At 38.7% G+C, this 20500-nt stretch overlaps 1 protein-coding gene across 3 annotated transcripts in view; it reads right to left on the reverse strand.

The window, feature by feature from the left end:
- The window catches only part of SHROOM4 (shroom family member 4), a 233778-nt gene that overhangs the window by 97070 nt on the left and 116208 nt on the right, over nt 1-20500 (reverse strand). For all 3 annotated transcript variants that reach the window (XM_019717324.2, XM_074323223.1, XM_019717326.2), the window contains exon 2: nt 11427-11578. In XM_019717324.2, coding sequence (XP_019572883.2) covers nt 11427-11578 — 152 coding nt within the window. The remainder of the gene's footprint in view (nt 1-11426; nt 11579-20500) is intronic.

A 20500-nucleotide genomic window follows, 5' to 3' on the forward strand; every position in this document is an offset into this window, starting at 1 on the left:
TAGTAATCTCATTATATAGGCGGAGAAAAGAATGGCTAAAAGAGGTTCTATAAACTTGGTCAAAGTCACACAGTTAGTAAAGGTAGTGCCAGGGTCAAATAGTCTATAAGCTCCATATGAGCAGGGAATGAGTCTGTCTTATTCTCCATGGTATCCCTAACAGCTAGCTCAGTATCTAGATTACAGTAGCACTCAATAATTATCTTTTGAATAGGAGAAAGGAAGCAAGCAAACACACACTTGTCTGAACATAAATACCATTCATTTTGCCCTATACCAACGACATCACTACCCAAATTCAAACACTGCATGTTGGTAATTTAAACATTCTGTAATTTTTAATTCATTCTCATTTGTAGACTATGATAGTTCTCTTTCAGTCCTTTTAACCTCTAGATAGAGTCTGAAGGTAATTTTTTATTTTGAGGATGCTATATCAGGAACCAGCAAACATTTTCTGCAAAGGGCCAGCTAGTAAATATTTCAGGTTTTGAGTGCCATATGGTTTCTGTTGCAACTACTCAACTCTGCCATTGTGGCACTAAAGCAGCCACAGACAACAACATGCCCGTGTTCTAAGAAAACTTTGTTTACAAAAACAGGTGGCAAGCTGGATTTGGCCACTGACCATAGTTCATTTACCCCTGCTTTGTAATTTTACTTTGATTCTTCCATTTATTGCCTTTCCAGGACTTGTCTAACACTATGTACACTGTGAAGCATTTTTAACAGTTTTAACCCCTTCCATTTAATTGTAAATGGCAGGGTTATAATAACAACAGTAAGAGGCCAGCTATGGAGGTTGGCAGGTAGCTGGACAAAGCCCCAAAGTATAGCAGTTTCTTTTCATAATCATGTTGGTGTAAGATCTGGACATCAGGTTTGCAGGACAAAAACTAGATCTTTTGTTTTTTGATCAGTGTACCTAGAGTTGATCAGTTACTTAAAAACAGGCTCACAAACAACCATATTCATAAGAGACTGAATGCAAGCTCATATGCCAACTTAGATGACCATGAAAAATATAACTACCAAGTGGTCCAGTTACTCATATTATCTACTTCCCTACATTAGGATGTGTAAAACAGAAAAATCCTGAGTCTTTCCTATGGGCTGTATACTGTAGTAGGTGCTGGGGACACAACAATGTATAGGAAGCAGACCCTCCCCTCATGGTACTTCTGGTCTGGGGCCAGCAAATCTTTTTCTGTAAAGGGCCAAATAATAAGTTTTCAGGCTTTTCAGGCCACACAGTTTCTGTAACAACCAATAAAGTGTGTCATAGTAGTGTGAAAGCAGCCATAGATAATACATAAATGAATAACCATGGTTCTGTTCCAATAAAACTTTATTTATAGACACTAAAATTTGAGTTTCATATAATTTTCACGTCATGAAATACTATTTTACTTTTGTTTTTTCCCCAAACATTTAAAAATGCATTTTAAAAAACACTCCTAGCTAGCAGGGCATACAAAAACAGGTGGTGGACTGGATTTAGCCCATGAGCTATAGTTTGCCAACCCCTGGTCTAGTCTAATGAGGAAGACAAATTTAGAAACAGGTTATTTAAATACATTGTGATAAAGTCTAGAGTTCTATGGGAGCCAGGGTAAGGCCACCTAACTCAACCCAAGGCTTTAGAAAATCCTAGAAACAGCACCCCCAGAGCTGAGTCTTAAATAACGTTAATATGAAGGCATTAACTAAGGAAACAAAGGGGAAAGTATGCTCAAAGTAGAGAGCAGAGAATGAAGAGTCATAGAGTTGATAAACACCACAAAATTCTGGGGGAATGGTACTCCTCCAGTGATGGCATTACTCCAGTTGAGGAGTGCCGGATGAAGTTGCAGGTATGGATAGGGATGAAGATATAAAATGTCTTATAGACCATGCCTCTGGGCAATGAAGGCCACTGACAACTTTTCAGCAGGGGAATGATTTGCATTTTGTTGTATTGAATCTGTATTTTAGATTTATCTCTGTGGCAACACCTTGGCAGACAGATCTGAGACAGCTGAGAGGCTACTGAAATAGTGCAGGTGAGAGATGATGAAGGCCTGAACTAGGGCAATAGCAGTCGCAATGGAGAGAAGAGGATAAATTCTGCAAGTGTCTAAAAAGTAAAATCGACATGACTTAGTGAGGGAGAGCAAGGAGTCAAAAATGACTCAGGTTTCTCACTTGAATGGCTAAATAGATGAAAGTACCAGCAACTGCTATTGGAAGAAGAGAGAGATTTATAAGCTAGAGAATGAGTTCAGAGTTATACACATTGCATTTCAATTTTCTGTTGGGTTTTTCTGTGAAGATTTTTACTACTCTACTGTGCATATTAATTTTGGGGAGAGATTAGAACTAGAGATACAGTCATGCACACAGAGGTGGTAGTTAAAACCACGAATAAATGTAATAGCTCAGATTAAATGAGTAGAGTAAGGAAGAGCTATGGGCCATGGTGATCAAAAGGAGACTGATCAAATAGGAAAAAACAGTATTTGAGGCCTTGATGATATTGAAGAGAAGGTGTAAAGAGAATGGGATATGAGAAAGCTAGAAGGAGAAGAGGTTATCAGAGAGTAAATTTAGTCTTTCTCACATATCAGTGAAATCATATGGTTCTCGACTTTTTCTGTCTGACTTATTTCAGTTAGCATAATAATCTCAAGATCCATCTGTGTTGTTGCAAATGGCAGTATTTCATCATTTCTTTTTTTCTTAATTAAAGTTTATTGGGGTGACAATTGTTAGTAAAGTTACATAGATTTCAGGTGTACAATTCTGTAATACATCATCTATAAATCCCATTGTGTGTTCACCACCCAGAGTCAGTTCTCCTTCCATCACCATATATTTGATCCCCCTTACCCTCATCTACCACCCCCACCCCCTTACCCTCTGGTAACTACTAAACTATTATCTGTGTCTATGAATTTTTGTTTCTCATTTGTTTGTTTTGTTCTTTTGTTGTTTTTGGTTCATATACCACATATCAGTGAAATCATATGGTTCTCTGCTTTTCCTGTGTGACTTATTTCACTTAGCATTATATTCTCAAGATCCATCCATGTTGTCACAAATGGTCCTATTTCATCTTTTCTTACCGTTGAATAGTATTCAATTGTGTATATATACCACAACTTCTTTATCCAATCATCTATCGAAGGACACTTTGGTTGTTTCCATGTCTTGGACACCATAAATAAAGCTGCAATGAACACATATAGGAGCACATATATCTTTATGGACTCTGGGTGGTGAACGCAAAATGTGATATATAGATGATGTATTACAGAATTGTACACCTGAAACCTACGTAACTTTAATAACAATTGTCACTCCAATAGACTTTAATTAAAAAAATAAAGGAAAAATCTAGTTGATAACTTAAAAAAAATTAGTCTTTCTCAGCCAATTACGGAGAATTAAGCCCTAATGCCTCAAGGCAGTGTTTCTCAAACTGTAATCTTTTGACCTGGAAAGCTTGTCAAAACCCGTTGCTGGGCACCACCTCCAAAGTTTTGCTTCAGTAAGTCTATAAGTGACCAATAATTTTGCATTTCCAAGAAGTTCCAAAGTGATACTTGCCAGTGAAACCCACAGCCCTAAAGTATTCATAGTATGTAATGAATTAACTTCTCTCTTATGCACTTAGAATGCTCCTAGTTATGTGCCATCCTTGGGGAAATTGAGATAAGTCACTCACCTTTTCTTTGTTCTGTGATCCAGATAAGGAACCCTGTCAAAGCAAGACTGGAAGGTGTTAGGGGTCCATGAGAGCAGGGACCATACCTATGTAATTCATGACTGAATCACCAGACTTTAGTATAGGTTAGACATTCAATAAATACTTCTTGACTGAAAGGTTGGGAAGGTTCACAGTATAGTTGGGAAAGTGAGCTGCTGATATAGAAGGGTTTATCGCTGAAGCTAAAGATCAAGCACTCATAAGACTTAAAGTCTGTGATCTCCAAGGACAATGAAGTCTTTCGGTATGACAGCAGGAATTGGGGTAGAGAAGATGACGGTGAAGCGGGAGTATAAAATGAAAATGGGAGAATAACCTGGAGGCTGATAGATGATATTGGTAAGGAAGTGAAAATGATAAAACTGCTTGTTTGAACTTCCAAAAATGAAGGGATTTTGCATGAGGCTGGTGAAATAATGCCTTAGAAATTGTCTGTGGAGAGCAGGCCTAACCCAGGGCATATGAACATGCTGTCCATTAAATTGTGTCTTGCTTTTGAATTTTATCATTTAACACAGTGCCCTGAGACTTTACCCATGTGATCAAAAATTACTTTTATACATTATCCCTTTCTGTAAAATTTTGCCATTTCCACCGGATATATATCTTCTTTCTTTCATACATATTTTTTCTTAAGATCATTCCTAAGAATTCTATGTGTTTGGTTGCTATTATGAATGGAATACATTTCTCCTTATAGCTCATAATTGGTTATTCTGGTCTATTGTTAGTTTTAAATTAGGTTTGTGCTTCTTTGACTTATCCTTTGAACTGGTTGTAACGCCTTACAATTTCCTCATTCATTAGTTAAATAAAATCTTGAACATATGTTCATTTTTATATCATTATGAGAGTTAAGATTTACCTTTTAAAATATAATAATAACATTTGCAATGAATTATCATCCAATATTATTTAAGTAGATTTGATAGAATTTCATTTATAAATTTTGCATGTAAGTTCACAAACTGAATAGAATATTCTTTTGGGAGCAGTCTATCAGGTGTTGGTATCAGAGTGATGCTAGCTTCAAACACTGTGAATAACTGCAAGATTTTCAATTATAGAATTGAACTTGGTTATTCCTAGAAAGTTTGAAGGAACTCACTGATAAAAACATCTGACCCCAGAGTATTTTTGGAAGTTTCTCTTTGATAATTGTTTTCAATGTTTCTACAGTTGCAGGTCCAGTTAGATTTCTTTTCATTTTTTTCATTAAAATATAGCTAACATACAATATTATATTAGTTTCAGGTGCCCACCATCGTTTTTCAACATTTATATACCTAAAGAAGTGGTCACCATGATAAGTCTAGTAGCCATATGACACTGTAAAACGTTGTTACAGTGTTATTGATTATATTCCCAATGCTGTACACTACATCCCCATGTTTTACTGTTTTATAACTGGAACCTCTTATTTCACTTCAGTTTCCCCCCTTTCTGAAAAATTTTCAATTACAGTTGACAGTCAATATTATTTTATATTAGTTTCAGATGTACAGTATAGTGGTTAGACATTTATACGAGGTCTGACAATTAAGTTCGCGAACTTGCCACCATACACTTACATTGGCAGCACTGCACAAACAGCTTGGTAAGGTTTCATAACCTCAGTATATCAGTGTCTCACAGTGTGTTTGTGTCAACGTGTGGTGGTGTCTTGCTGAGTGGCATTCATTATTATTGTTGCGTGTTTCTGTATGCTGTCACCAGAATGTCTGAGCTTGACTTAGAGCAATGAACAAACATTAGATTTCTTGTTAAACTTGGCAAGAGTGGAAGTGGAAACAGGGACATGTTAGTCCAAGTTTATGGGGATAATTCCATGAAGAAAATGGCAGTGTACAAATGGGTTAAACGTTTTTCTGAAGGGAGAGAATGCATCACTGATAAACAGAGTTTAAGGCAGCCAGTAACAAGCAGAACTGATGAAAACATTGCAAATATTCATCAAATTGTGCATAAAAATCATTGGCTGACTGTGAGAAGCATAGCAGACCAAGTAAACATCACTAGAGAAACAGTTAGGAAAATCTTGACTGAAACTCTTGGCATGCGAAAGGTGTGTGCAAAAATGGTCCTGAAAGACCTCACTGATGAATAAAAGCAAAAGGAGTTTTTAGCCAGTAAACAAATAACTAACTGTACTGGGACACCCACACCCTCCATACTTACCTCATCTGGCCCCCAATGACTTGTTCCTTTACCCAAAGATAAAGGAAATATTGAAAGGAAGACATTTTGATGACATTCACGACACCAAGGGTAATACAATGACAGCACTGATGGCCATTCCAGAAAGAGTTCCAAAATTTCTTTGAAGGGTGGACTAGGCACTGGCATCAGTGCATAGCTTCCCAAGGGGAGTACTTCGAAGGTGACCATCGTGATACTCAGCAATGAGGTATGTAGCACTTTTTCTAGGATGAGTTCACGAACTTAATTGTCAGACGTTGAATAATTTACAAAATGATTCCCCTGACTAGTCTAGTACCCACTTGGCACTATACATAGTTACTACAATATTATTGACTATATTCTCTATGCTGTACTTTATATCCCCATGACTATTTTGAAACTACCAATTTGTACTTCTCAATCCCTTCACCTTTTGCACCCAGCCCCCCAAGCTCCAGCCCATCTGGCAACCATGTTTGTTCTCTGTATCTATAAGTCTGTTTCTGTTTTGTTCATTTATTTTGTTCTTTAGAGTCTAGAGTCCACATATAAGTGAGATCATAGGTATTTGTCTTTCTCTGTTTGACTTATTTCATTTAACATAATACATTCCACATCCATCCATGTTGTCACAAATGGTATGATTTTTCTCTTTTACGGTCAAGTAATATTCCATTATATATATATATATATATATCACCTCTTCTTTATCCAGTCATCTACCGATGGATAAAGGTTGCCTCCATATTGTGGCTATTGTAAATAGTGCTGCAATGAACATCGAGTGCATATGTTTTTTTGAATTAGTGTTTTGGATTTCTTCAGATAAATACCCAGAAGTGGAATTGCTGGGTCATAAGGTAGTTCTTTTTTGTAAATTTTTGGTGGAACCTCTGAACTCTTTCCATAGTGGCTGCACCAATCTGCAATCCCACCAACAGTGCACGAGGGCTCCCTTCCCTTCACATCCTTTCCAACCCTTGTTGTTTGTTGATTTATTGATGATAGCCATTCTGACAGGTGTGAGGTGATATCTCATTGTGCTTTTAATTTTCATTTTTCTGATGATTAGTTATGTTGAGCATCTATTCATACGTCTGTTGGCCATCTGCATGTCCTCTTTCAAGAAATGTCTATTCAGGTCCTCAGCCCATTTTTTGGTACTGAACATTTTATTAGATATTTTGAATTTCTCAGAGATTTTCAAATTTATTAGGGTACAATTATAGTAGTATCCTATAATTTAAGAAACTTTCTTTGTATTGGTTGTTACATTCCATTTATCATTTAAATTTTATTTATAATTCATCTTTGTTTTCTTGATTAAATTTGCTAGAGGCTTATCTACTTAATTTATCCACCCATAAAAAAAAAACCTTACCCCTCAGCTTCATATTATATTGGACTCTTAGTCATGTAATTTCATTCTTCATTTTAATAATGAAATATTTAAGGTTATGAATTCACTTCTGAATATTGCTCTCAAAGTTTTGATAAGTTACGATCTCATTTTTGTTATTTTTTATTAGTCTGCTAGTGCTTCTTTAGGCTAATATGTGCATATAAATGTGTTATGAAATATTCAAGCAGCTGAAGACTTTTGTTTAAATTTGTAAAAGTTTTACATTATCATCAGAACAGGGCAAGTATAATTTCTACTTGTATGAGTTTGCAAAGGTTTCCTTTGTTGAATACCATATGATCAATTAAAAAATGTTCTGTGAATATTTATCTGAAAAGAGGGCATATTCACGGTTTATAAAATATATTTTTGATATTAGATCTGATAAATTATGTTTTTCTAATATTCTAAGTACTTATTTTATTTTTGCTTTGGTCTACTTTCTCTTCGTAGTTAAATTATGTGAAGGTATCCCATACAGACATTTCTATAATTTTTCTTCTTGTACTGGAAACAGTTTTTTCTTTATATGTTTGGATGCCTTTTTTTGCAAAAAAAAATAAAATAGTTCATGAATACAATATCCTCGATACAGCTTCTAACTTCTATAATTATAAAATGAATTTGTTGGGAACAACATGATTGTATGGTTATTGGTCCTGTTTTTGTTTTTGTTTTATCAAATAGATAAGTGACATGATCTGATACCTTATTTGAAGAATGGGTTGATTGGGAGGAGGTAAGACCAAAACATTAGAAGCCAGTGAGAAGACTCTCAAAATAGTCTAGGAAAGAGATTATGAGTGATTGGATTGAGACAAAGGCAGCAGAGGTTTCTAGCAAATAGAATTATCAAAACTTGAATTGATTAGATTGAAAGGGATGGGGGCAAGCAAGAAGAGTTGAGGGTAACACCTAGGTTTCTGACTTAGTTGACCATTATCTAAAAGACAATATAGGAGGAAGATCTGGGCTGGCTTTTCAGAATAGGCCATTTTATAAAGTTCCTTCTCTTTATATTCATCACAAAGGACTCAAGGCCAGATCTAAAGCTGAGCGTTGAATCTTTGTCAGTTGATTGCTATGAAAACCAAAGTTGTCCTACATTAGTATAAAACATGAGGCTAAACATCAAAATTTAGGGAGCATATATTTCTTTATGTGCTAAGAGATCTTTTATAAATTTGAGGAATAATTTAGACTAACAGGGAATGAATGTCCTATACTATCCCCATGGTAGCCCATAGGTGAAAGTTAGGTTTTCCACAAGAGGGCAGCATCACCTAATAAATTATGTCATTGAAAGCCTCCTCCAATAGGGGCTGAGAGGGGGAGGCTGAAAGGATAGACAATGTAGGATCAGGGAGCCATAATGACCTGAGACACCATGCAAAGCAAAGGGCTTTACTATCTCCAAGGCCATAATTATGGTCACTCATAAGTGACTGGTAGTGACAGATATTGCTACAGCAGGGAGAAAGAGGACATGGAGTTCATCATGGGGAGATGAGTGGGTGACCCATCTGAATACTTTCTGGCTCAGAAGCCACTATGGATGGTGGCTACATTCCCTTTAAAGGCTAGTATTGCTGGTATCCCTGTATAACCAGTATCTCACAGTGACTTTTATTTCCTGTTCAGATCTTTGTCACCCCTAATGGTTTTCCAGCAAATCATATTCTCTAAAAATAAGGTTAGAAAGCACACTACAGTTCTGATGTTCTCCTATATAATAATGGTTACTCCAATTATGCTTCTTTTATACCCTAGGGAAAGGAATGGGACTGAAATGTATTGAGAACCCATTATGTGAAAGGCATTTTACATAAACTGCCTCATTTAATTAACACAACAATGCCCTAATATAGGAACTACTATTTCCCATGTGACAGAACTAGAAAGTAGCATACATGGGTCTGTCCGACTCCCAAACAAAAACTCTTCCAAATTCACCAAGCTACCCCACCAAGAAGACTTATTTAAAACCCTAATCATGACTGATTCAAGACTGAATCAGTGACAATGTGTCTATTGTATAAGGCATTACTTAAGATGTGACCTTCTACCCAGGTACATGGGCAGGCATGGCTTAATATTAGGTACTAGCAGGTAATATAAGAAATGAATGGGATTCTATATAACTTCATCCTTACTAACTCAAAACCCTTTCCCCTTAAGTGCTCTCTCCTTAGAATAAATCATTTGAGGGGAGATTCGAGATAGAGGATTAGGTAAATGTTGTGCCTGCTGTATCCCAGGATCACTCCAAAATTGCAAATAAATTATAGAAAATTCAACCTCAAGAATCATCTGAACACTAGCTGAACAGAACCACTATAAATAGGGATATAAAGAAGAGGCCACATCAAGACTTCTAGTGTTGCATCACTGAAGGCACTCTCAACATGGGGTCAACCAGCCCAGCATGCGCACCTAAGGAGCCTCTTTCATTGTCTGGGCCTTACAGGCAGCTGGCAGGTGGCAATAGGCCTAAGGGGCCCTGGGCCCTTTACTAACCTGCTTCAGGTTCACTATTGGTGGAAGCCAGCCTCAGTTCACAGCAAGGCCATCCCCACATGCCTCCAGGTCCAGTACAGGCAGCGACCAATCACATATAGCTTTGTACCTCCTACTACGTAGCCACAGGCCAGTAACAGATAAAGCTGAAATTGTCCTGCATGGGAGCCCCACCCAAAAGACACCCGAAACAACACACCCAGGGGCTACCTTCAGACCATACCAGAGCACTACCTGGTTAGCACCACAAATGGCTCATCCAAAGGTGTGGGGTCTCAATAGGCACAAGAGCCTGTGGGAGTGAAGCCTCCTCTGAGGGCTCAGTCCACACACAGCAGCTCATACACTGTGGGCACAGCCAGTTCTCACAGTTAGTCAGCCTGGGAATCAATCCCACCCATTAATGCGCCAAAAGCAATCAAGGCTCACCTACAACAGGAGGACACACATAACACACAATGGACACTCCTGGAACACAAGTACAGGAGATTAGGGAAATTGTGCAATTCGACTACACAGGACACGTACTACATAAGGCCACCCAGAAAAGACTGAGAGACATAGGAGATCTACCTAATACATAGAAGCAAACATAGAGTGGCAACCAGAATGAGGAAACAAAAACAAAACATGTCCCAAATGAAAGAACAGGACACCTCCAGAATGTAACTAAATGAAATGGAGGCAACAAACCTACCAGAGACAGAGTTTAAAATACTGATTATAAGAATACCTAAGGAACTTAGTGAGAACATAAGGACATAAAAAAGGACAGAAACCATGAAAAAGAACCAGTCAGAAATAAAGAATACCAAAAACAACAAAAGAACAAGACAAACAAATGAGAAACAGAAACTCATAGACACAGACAATAGTTTATTGGTTGCCAGAGGGTAAGGGGGGTGGGGGGTGGGGGGTGGGAGATGAGGGTAAGGGGGATCGAATATATGGTGATGGAAGGAGAACTGACTCGGGGTGATGAACACACAATGGGATTTATAGATGATGTAATACAGAATTGTGCACCTGAAATCTATGTAATTTTACTAACAATTGTCACCCCAATAAACTATAATTTAAAAAAAAGTACTGTAAATTAGTTTGTCACATGTGTGTCTTTCTCCTCTGCTAGACTATAGCACTCCTCAAGGACAGGGTTTCTATCCTAGAGTTTGCCATAGCATCCAGAATGCCTGCCATAGTTGGTAGTAGTGTCTCTTTATATCTGAGTGGTTGAGAAGTGGGAGCCATTTATGAAGGAAGAGACAGAAAAATGCTGGGTTACATAGGCCCTTGTGTGTATTGAGTCATTTTCACTCTCTCAATAGCAAATAAAGAGTCTGAATCTTGCAGAGGTAACATAAATTTATCCAAGGTGACATGGGTATGTGACAGTCCCAGGATTTGAACCAAAGTTCCTTTCTCCTAGACATTCTGTTTCAGCTGTGCGCAGAATTCTGTTCATGGGAAACACCTCTATTTTTGCTACTGATAGAAATATGACTCTATGAAGCTTTACTACCAACTAAGTGGTTTTAGTGGTCATTACACCTTACAGCAAATCTCCTTGTACCTTACCTCCTCACAATCAGCTTGAGGGTCCGGAAGGAACCTTTGATGAGGATGAGGGCCTCTTGGCGGGAGCCATACAATGGAGTGCCATTGATATTCACCAGCTCATCACCAGTCCTCATCTTCTGGGACAAGGCTGCCTTGCCCCCATCTTCAATCTGTTGCAGAGAAAAAAAGAAATCAGGTGGTGAGGCAACTTCTTACCCAAAATTCTACTCCCTGGCTCCTCCGAACCTCTGAGCCAGAAGTGGGGGAGGGGGTCGATGGCTCCAGAAAGCTCCAGTATGGCTTCCAGGCAGCAGCTAAGAAGCTGATCACAGGCCATTATTTACTGAAGCAAAAGCTTGGGCAAGCCCTTGAGAAAGGAAGCAATACAGTAATAATACAATCTTTGCCCTGGAAGAATCCACTGTTCACCTAGGGTGACAAGCACTTCTAAATAAGAAAATGATGCTTGGAAGTAATCCCACAGTGTGGACTAAAGTAGCAGCATGCATAGCAAAATGTGTACCTAAATTAGAGCCAGAAGAACTAGGCTCCAGCAAATTGATCTTTGGCAAGTGATTTCCTATCTTCGGGCAGACTTTGAACTGTGACAAACTTGAGTTTTAATCTTGGCTCTAGTACTTCCTAGCTGTGTGACCCTGCACAAGTTATCTAACATCTCTGTTTCTCAATGACCTCGTACATGAAACATAGATAATAAGAGTAGCCACCTCATGGGGTTGTTAGCATGTGAAATGTCTGGGAGCAGTATGTTCTCAATAAATGTTAGCTCTGATTATTATACCAAGGGGTTTGACTCTGAAGGTGGATTCCAACTCAATATTATATAAGTGGAATTGCAAATTCAAAAGATACAAACTCTGCACAAAGTAACCAATCATTTATCTATGCCACTTCAACAAGTGCCTAGCACAGTGCTTCCAGTGTCTGGCATATAGTAGGCATTTGCCAAAAGCTGGGAACCTGGGTGTTCACTGATCCACCATAGCCTACAGAATTTCCTTTGACCAGGGCAATCTTGGCAATAAGGTAGTCAGGCTGGGGGGCATTGACAGCAAAGGCAGACATAATAGTGACTGGGGTAGGCCCTCAAGGGTCCCTGCTTATGGCTACTTTTATATGTAACATTCTTTCTACTTCAAAGGTGAGTTCTACCTATTGGAACATCAATTCCATCATGGTAGTAGGAGTCATCTCATTTATCCATTAATTCATTCCTCAAGTTTATAGTGAATTTCTAGTATGCACAGGACAACATGCTAAGTGCTAGCCATACAGAAATGAACAAAGCACACACAGCTCCCAGCCTCAAGGGGTAGGTTACTGTCAAAAGGTCACATGTCCACGAAGACGCTCAAGTGAAAAGAGGTCCAGCCCACTGATGGAATCAGGAAGAGATGTTTGTATGCTTGTTTGTTCATTTGTTTGTTTGTTTTTTACTCCCAATAGCAAGGGAGGTGAGGAAGATTAAACTACGCAATCCTTAGGGAAAGGGAGAGTCCAAGTGGGGCCAATAAGGGCTGGTCTTCCCTACAGGTGTTTTTACACGTCTACTCTTGTTCCAATCTTTTTCTCAGTCTTTAATAGTATCCCTCCACTCTACCCCACATCATGGAAGTTATTAGGTTGATGCAAAAGTGATTGCGGTTTTTACAATTATTTTTAACCTTTGAAACTGCAATTACTTTTGCACCAACCTAAAAGAATATTGCTGAGCCTTAGGTTGGCCAGCCCATGTACAATTTGGCAGATGAGACCTCCTGAGTCCAGAGAAAATTGTTAATTCAGGATTTAAAAAACCCCATCAAATAAATTGAAATTCTGAGTTAAAACACAGAATGTTGGTAAATTTACTGCTGCTAACCCAACAGTTTTTTTTTAATTAACCTTTGTTTGATAAATTGTAGGTTAGCCAAGTGGCTTTGAATGAATATATATATATATATACACACATACACATACATACACATATATATACATTCATATATACATATATGTATGTATATATGTATGTATACATATATTGATTCAAAGGTATCTTTGTTTCAGTACCTGGGCCACAACTCAAGACAAACCAAGCCAATATTGGTAAATGGAGAATAACTCTCAACAAATTAATTAGGATCAGATTCTTATTTCCATTGTCATTATCATTATTACTTCACAGTCACTGCTGCCTGCTGCCAGAAAAAAAAAAGGAGAGAGAGAAAGAAAGAAAGAAAAAGAGAGAAAGAAAAAGAAAAAAAGCATAGTGCTGTACTTGAATTTCAGAAGTTCTGTATGAATGACTCATTCCTTTGGCATCCGTGGAAGTCCCTCAGCATCAGGCAGGACTTTTAACAGGAATGAGCCATTTGAAAGGGCTTCCTTCCTTAGGCTAACAAAGAACCATAAACAGGAGTCTAATGAATGAATGTTAATAGATTTTTCTTGTTGGTGTACATTTGTCTTAATTCACACTACCCATTTTTTTATTCATACAACTCAATTATCCACAGCAAGTCTTCTCTTCAATATGTATTGGTATTAAGTACCGCTTTGGGTTAATTAAGCACTCTCTTTATTCTAGGCCAGAAAATGAAAGGAGGGAACCTTTTAAACTAAAATGCTTAATTATTGCTGCAGCAAAAGCTCAGGCGTTTTTGCATTCCCTACTGCCACTTCGGCTGCCGTTATCTGAGTCCTTGCAGGAACTCTTTCTTAGACTACACCCTCAGGCCCACTATATATATGCCCCTTTTGTGGTTTCATGCCTTTTCTCAAGTCACCCACAGCATCCTCCTCAGGACAGAAATGGTGAGTGTAACAATGCTACTTTAGCACAAGTGTGAGGATTTGCAGACAACAAAACAGCAAATTATGGGCACCTAGCACAATCCCAGAGTCCAGACGTGTCCAGAGCAGAAAATGAAACTCCATTTGGTCAAAGATCCCTTGGACTATACCCCAAACTAGTCCTTTCCCAGACACAGGGCATTTGCTGAGCTATACAACAGATTCCTTCTTATTCCTGACATTTTGATGCTTTAAAGATTATTGTTCACTAGTCTTTCTCCTATCCCGATCCACATAGATTTCTGGAATCCAACATGTTTTCCATTTATTGTTTTGCCTCTTGAGAGCCAGCTCTCCACCACACATTTGTTTATCTAGACGATAAAGCAGCTGTTCATTTTTCTAGCCAGGAAAAGGAATAGGAAGGAAAGAAGGAAGGAAGGATGGAAGGAAGGGAGGGAGGGAGGGAGGGAGGGAGGGAGGGAGGGAGGGAGGAAGAGAGGGAGAGAGGAAGGAAAGAATGGTGGGAGGAAGAGAGGAAGATACATATATTCTTCTATAAAAGGTTTTGTTGTGCTCGCTACGACAGCACATATAATAAAAGGTTTTGTTTTCCGCTTCCAACCACCCCATTCATAATTCTGGCTGGGCCCCCGGAAAAGTGAATCAACAAACTTGTTGAGAATAACATGCCCTGCTTTAGGGACTGTATAGCATCATTTGATGCTGTCCATTCAGTACGACTGGTCAACTTTCCAGCTCTTCCTGAATCAGAGCTTCAGGGTACCTTTCTTGTTTCATTTGAAGGGTTGTGAATTTGCAGACTGGACCCAGGTGCATTGGAAGATCAGTATAAACAAACATTACAGAGTCCAGTGTAACTGATGGTTAACTTCTGTGTCATTTTGGATTGTCCAAGTAATCGGTGGGCTAGCAGTGAGTAGCCCAAGTAATTGAACATTGATTGCATAAAGGTTGTATAACCAAAAGCAAGATGGTGTCTGGAAAGTTGGGAAGAGCTGATTGACCCTGGACAAGTCCTTTCACCCTCTTTTGGACTCTTTTCCCTTACTGGTAAAATGTTGGAGTTTGCCTAGATGAAAGGGTCTTTGGAGCTCTGACATTCAGTGACCTGTGAACAGTTAGCAAAGTCATGCCATATTCTTCTGCTAACATAGACAATCCCAGCTTTTTGCCCCATTGTACTTTGCCTTTATCCATGTTTCACTCCTTCAAAACAGACTAATTAACATCCATCTCTCATTTCCCTGCAGTCTTTATTATTTCAAAGTGGTCCATCAAGGTTAGAACACTTTTAAAAGCACAGCTGGGACACTGAGAGAGATTCCTGAAGCCCCGTTTTCTGCAAATGAGCTGGTGATTTGGAAATTTTTGATGGCTCTTCAATGAAGCATGAACTGCTCTGATAGCTGTCAACAAAGTGACAAGTTGGCCCCTTGAGAGTAAACGCAAAGAAAAATGGACTTAACAGCACGTACTAGCTTTCTAGTAGCTTTTATTTACTCAGGTATCAGCAGATAATTGCTTGGGTCTTTTGAATAAACTTAGGAAATATCAGAAAGTGAAAAAAAGTTAAATCAGGTTTATCTTGAAAAATGCAGTGAGCAGGAGAAACAGGATCTGCAACAATAACAAACAGGTATAGAATGCCTATAAGCGTAAGAGCAGCATTAAAAATCAATGACGTGAAAAAAAATGGCGGAGTGAGGTGAGCCTCTGTAAAGCTCCCCTGGAATTTACAACAAATTGAACAACAAAACTCCACAAAAGACTCCCTGCACAGCAGACAGGCAACACGAAGAGGCCCACCACCGACTGAAATCACCTACAGGTGGGAGATTCGCGCAAGTGGAGGGAGGAGGAAAGGGAGAAGCGCGCGGAGACGGAGCCGCGCGGGCGGGCGCAGGACGCAGACCTAGCTCAGTGCACCAAGCTCGCTGCTTCCCGGAACTACCGCAGCTGCGGGAGATCGGACTACTAGGGCTCCGCCAGGGCTCCACAGGGCTGAGGGGACAGCATATAACACGGCTGAACCCAACGCTCACGGCAGAGACCTCGGAGAAAAGACTGAGGGAAAAAGGCTGAAAACGGTGGTTTAAGCCCGCACTGCCGAGCAGAGAACGGAGCCTTGGGCACTGAGACTAGCCGCCTCCCTCCCTCCCAGAGCTCGCCCATCCCCACCTGCCCGGTGCTAGAAGCGAAACAGTAGCAGTGTCAGATCAAAACAACAGAAAATTTGCTGTTTTGAGAACTGTGGACCATAAACACAAATTCACAGCCCAACTAGTTCCAGCAAAGGGAGAGAGCTGTGGAAGCAGGACCGGCTGTGGTGGTGGTTGCCGCCATTGCTCTGGGCCACCTCTCACAACTCACCCGCCCCTGACCCCACCTATCTGGGCGGATCCCTGCAGGAGTAAACAGAACTGCTGAAATATACGGGCTCTGAATCAGGAGCTGGAAGAGCTTTGGAACATCAAAAGCTCTCCGCATACCCACGGGACACTGCGCCCTGTGACCTAGGCAGACTATTAACAGAGGAGAAGCCCGTCTCCCAGGGAATCCCCCCATTGTGTGAGAAGTTGGAATAGTGCAGAGAAAACATAGCACTACCGTGTGGGAGAAGAAAAATAAGTTGCAGTTGGAGAAATAATAAAACATTCTACCAACAAGTACTGGCAAACAAAAGAAAGACCGCTTTCTATCAACCTGTTGCAGAAGTCACTCCTGTAGATGTCTAGGAAGAGAAATAGTAAACCAGTAATCGCCATGAATAACCAAGGCAACAAGATAGCTCAGAAAGAAAGTGAAAAATCTCCAGAGAAGGCACTTAAAGATACAGAAATATGTGACTTAAATGACAGAGAATTCAAGATTGCAGTTCTGAAAAAACTCAACGAGATACAAGAAAACACAGATAGGCAGTTAAATGAACTCAGAAACTCAATCAAAGAACAGCATGAGCATTTTACGAAAGAGATTGAAATCTTAAAAAAGAACCAAATAGAATTTCTGGAGATTAAGAACTCAATAGAAGAAATTAAGAATGAAATAACCAGCTTAGGTAGTAGAGTTGACCAGATGGAGAAAGAATCAGTGACATCGAAGATAGAAACCTGGAAATGACACAGATAGAAGAAGAAAGAGACTTGAGACTTAAAAGAAATGAAAGAACTCTACAAGAACTTTCTGACTCCATCAGAAAGAGCAATATAAGAATAATGGGCATACCAGAAGGAGAAGAAAGAGAGAAGGAACAGAGAATATATTCAAACAAATTGTCGATGAGAACTTCCCAAATTTGTGGACAGAACTGGACCCTCGAATCCAAGAAGCAAATAGAACACCTAGTTACCTCAATCCCAACAGACCTTCTCCAAGGCACATTGTATTGAAGCTGTCTAAAATCAACGACAAAGAAAGAATCCTCAAGGCAGCCAGGGAAAAGAAGGCGGTAACTTACAAAGGAAAGCCCATTAGATTATCATCAGATTTTTCAGCAGAAACTCTACAAGCCAGGAGGGAGTGGAACCAAATATTCAAACTATTGAAAGAGAGAAACCATGAGCCAAGAATAATATATCCAGCAAAGATATCCTTTAGATATGAAGGAGGAATAAAGACCTTTCCAGACATACAGAAGCTGAGGGAATTTTCTAATACACGACCTGCACTACAAGAAATACTAAAGGAGGCTATTCGACCACCATCAACATGGACAATTTGTGGCAACCACAACTCAAAAAGGGGGAGAGTAAAGGCCTGAAACGGAATATGGGAATGGAGAAAGTAAGCGTGCTGAAGAAAATGGAATACTCTAAATATCAAACTTTCTTTTACATAAACTTAAGGGTAACCACTCAAAATAAATCCAGAATTCAAATATATACTGAAATAAAAGAAGAAACAGAGGGTAACATCATAGAATACCACCACACAGAAATAATAGACAACAACAAAAAGGCAAAGAAACAATGGAGACACAGCCTTACCAGAAAACTAAAGATAGAATGACAGGAAATCCTCACATATCAATAATCACCCTAAATGTAAATGGACTGAACTCACCAATAAAAAGGCACAGAGTAGCAGATTGGATCAAAAAACTAAACCCAACCATATGCTGTCTCCAAGAGACACATCTCAGCTACAAGGACAAGCATAGACTCAAAGTGAAAGGGTGGAAATTGACACTCCAAGCAAATGGTACCCAGAGAAAATCAGGTGTAGCCATAATGATATCAGATGAAACAGACTTCAAGGTGAAAAAGATAACAAGAGACAAAGATGGACATTTCATAATGGTGAAGGGGACTGTACAACAAGAAGACATAACAGTCATCAATATTTATGCCCCCAATCAGGGAGCACCGAAATACACCAAGCAACTACTAACAGAACTAAAGGGAGAAATTGACCAAAACACAATTATACTAGGGGACTTAAATACATCATTGACAGCTATGGATAGATCATCCAAACAGAAAATAAATAACGAAATAGTAGCCCTAAATGACACATTAGATGAAATGGACATAATTGACATTTATAGAGCACTTCATCCTAAAACATCAGACTATACATTCTTTTCTAGTGTACATGGAACATTCTCAAGGATAGACCATATATTGGGACATAAAATCAGTCTCAACAAATTTAAGAAGATTGAAATCATACCATGCATATTCTCTGATCACAAGGCTTTGAAATTGGATATCAACTGTAAAAAGAAAGCGGGGAAAACACAAATACATGGAGATTAAACAACATACTTTTAAAGAAGGACTGGGTCAAAGAAGAAATTAGAGGAGAGATCAAAAGATACATAGAAACAAATGACAATGAAAATACATCCTACCAAAATTTTTGGGATGCAGCGAAAGCAGTTTTAAGAGGGAAATTTATCTCATTACAGGCCTATCTCAAGAAACAAGAAAACTCCCAAATAAATAACCTCATGTTACACCTTAAAGAACTAGAAAAAGAAGAACAAGTAAAACCCAAGGTCAGCAGAAGAAAGGAAATAACAAAAATTAGAGCAGAACTAAATGAAATAGAGAACAAAAAGACAATAGAAAAAATTAATATGACAAAGAGCTGGTTTTTTGAAAAGATTAACAAAATTGACAAACCCTTGGCTAGACTTACTAAGATAAAAAGAGAGAAGACACTGATTAACAAAATCAGAAACGTAAAAGGGAAGTTATCACGGACACCACAGAAATACAAAGGATCATCCAAGAATACTATGAAGGACTATATGCCACCAAATTCAACAACCTAGAAGAAATGGACAAGTTCTTAGAAACATATAGCCTTCAAGGCTGAACCATGAAGAACTGGAAAATCTAAACAGACCGATCACCAGTAACGAAATTGAATCAGTCATCCAAAACCTTCCCAAAAGCAAAAGTCCGGGACCAGATGGCTTCACTAGTGAATTCTACCAAACCTTCAAAGAGGATCTAATACCAATTCTGCACAAACTCTTCCAAAAATTGAAGAAGAGACAGTACTCCCTAACTCATTTTATGAGGCCAACATTACCCTGATACCAAAACCTGGTAAGGACAGCACAAAAAAGAAAACTACAGACCAATATCTCTAATGAATACCGATGCAAAAATCCTAAATAAAATTCTAGCAAATCGAATACAACAATGCATTAAAAAGATTATTCATCACGACCAAGTGGGGTTCATCCCGGGGCACAAGGATGGTTCAACATCGCAAATCCATCAATGTGATACATCACATAAACAAAATAAAGGACAAAAATCATATGATTATATCAATTGATGCAGAAAAAGCATTTGACAAGATACAACATCCATTTATGATTAAAACACTTAATAAAATGGGTATAGAAGGAAAATACCTTAACATAATAAAGGCCATATATGACAAGCCCTCTGCTAATCTCATAATTAATGGAGAAAAACTGAAGCCCTTTGCTCTACGTTCAGGAACACGACAGGGATGTCCCCTATCACCTCTGCTTTTCAACATAGTGTTGGAAGTCCTTGCCAGAGCAATCAGGCAAGAGAAAGAAATAAAAGGCATCAAATTGGGAATGAAGAAGTTAAATTATCACTCTTTGCAGATGACATGATGCTATATATAGAAAACCCTAAAGACTCCACCAAAAAGCTATTAGAAACAATCAACGAATACAGTAAAGTTGCGGCTACAAAATCAACGCACAAAAGTCCATTGCCTTCCTATATACTAACAATGAAATCTCAGAAAAAGAAATACAAAAAACAATTCCTTTTGCAATT

Source organism: Rhinolophus sinicus, chromosome X (assembly GCF_036562045.2).
Source record: "Rhinolophus sinicus isolate RSC01 chromosome X, ASM3656204v1, whole genome shotgun sequence".
Taxonomy (NCBI): domain Eukaryota; kingdom Metazoa; phylum Chordata; class Mammalia; order Chiroptera; family Rhinolophidae; genus Rhinolophus; species Rhinolophus sinicus.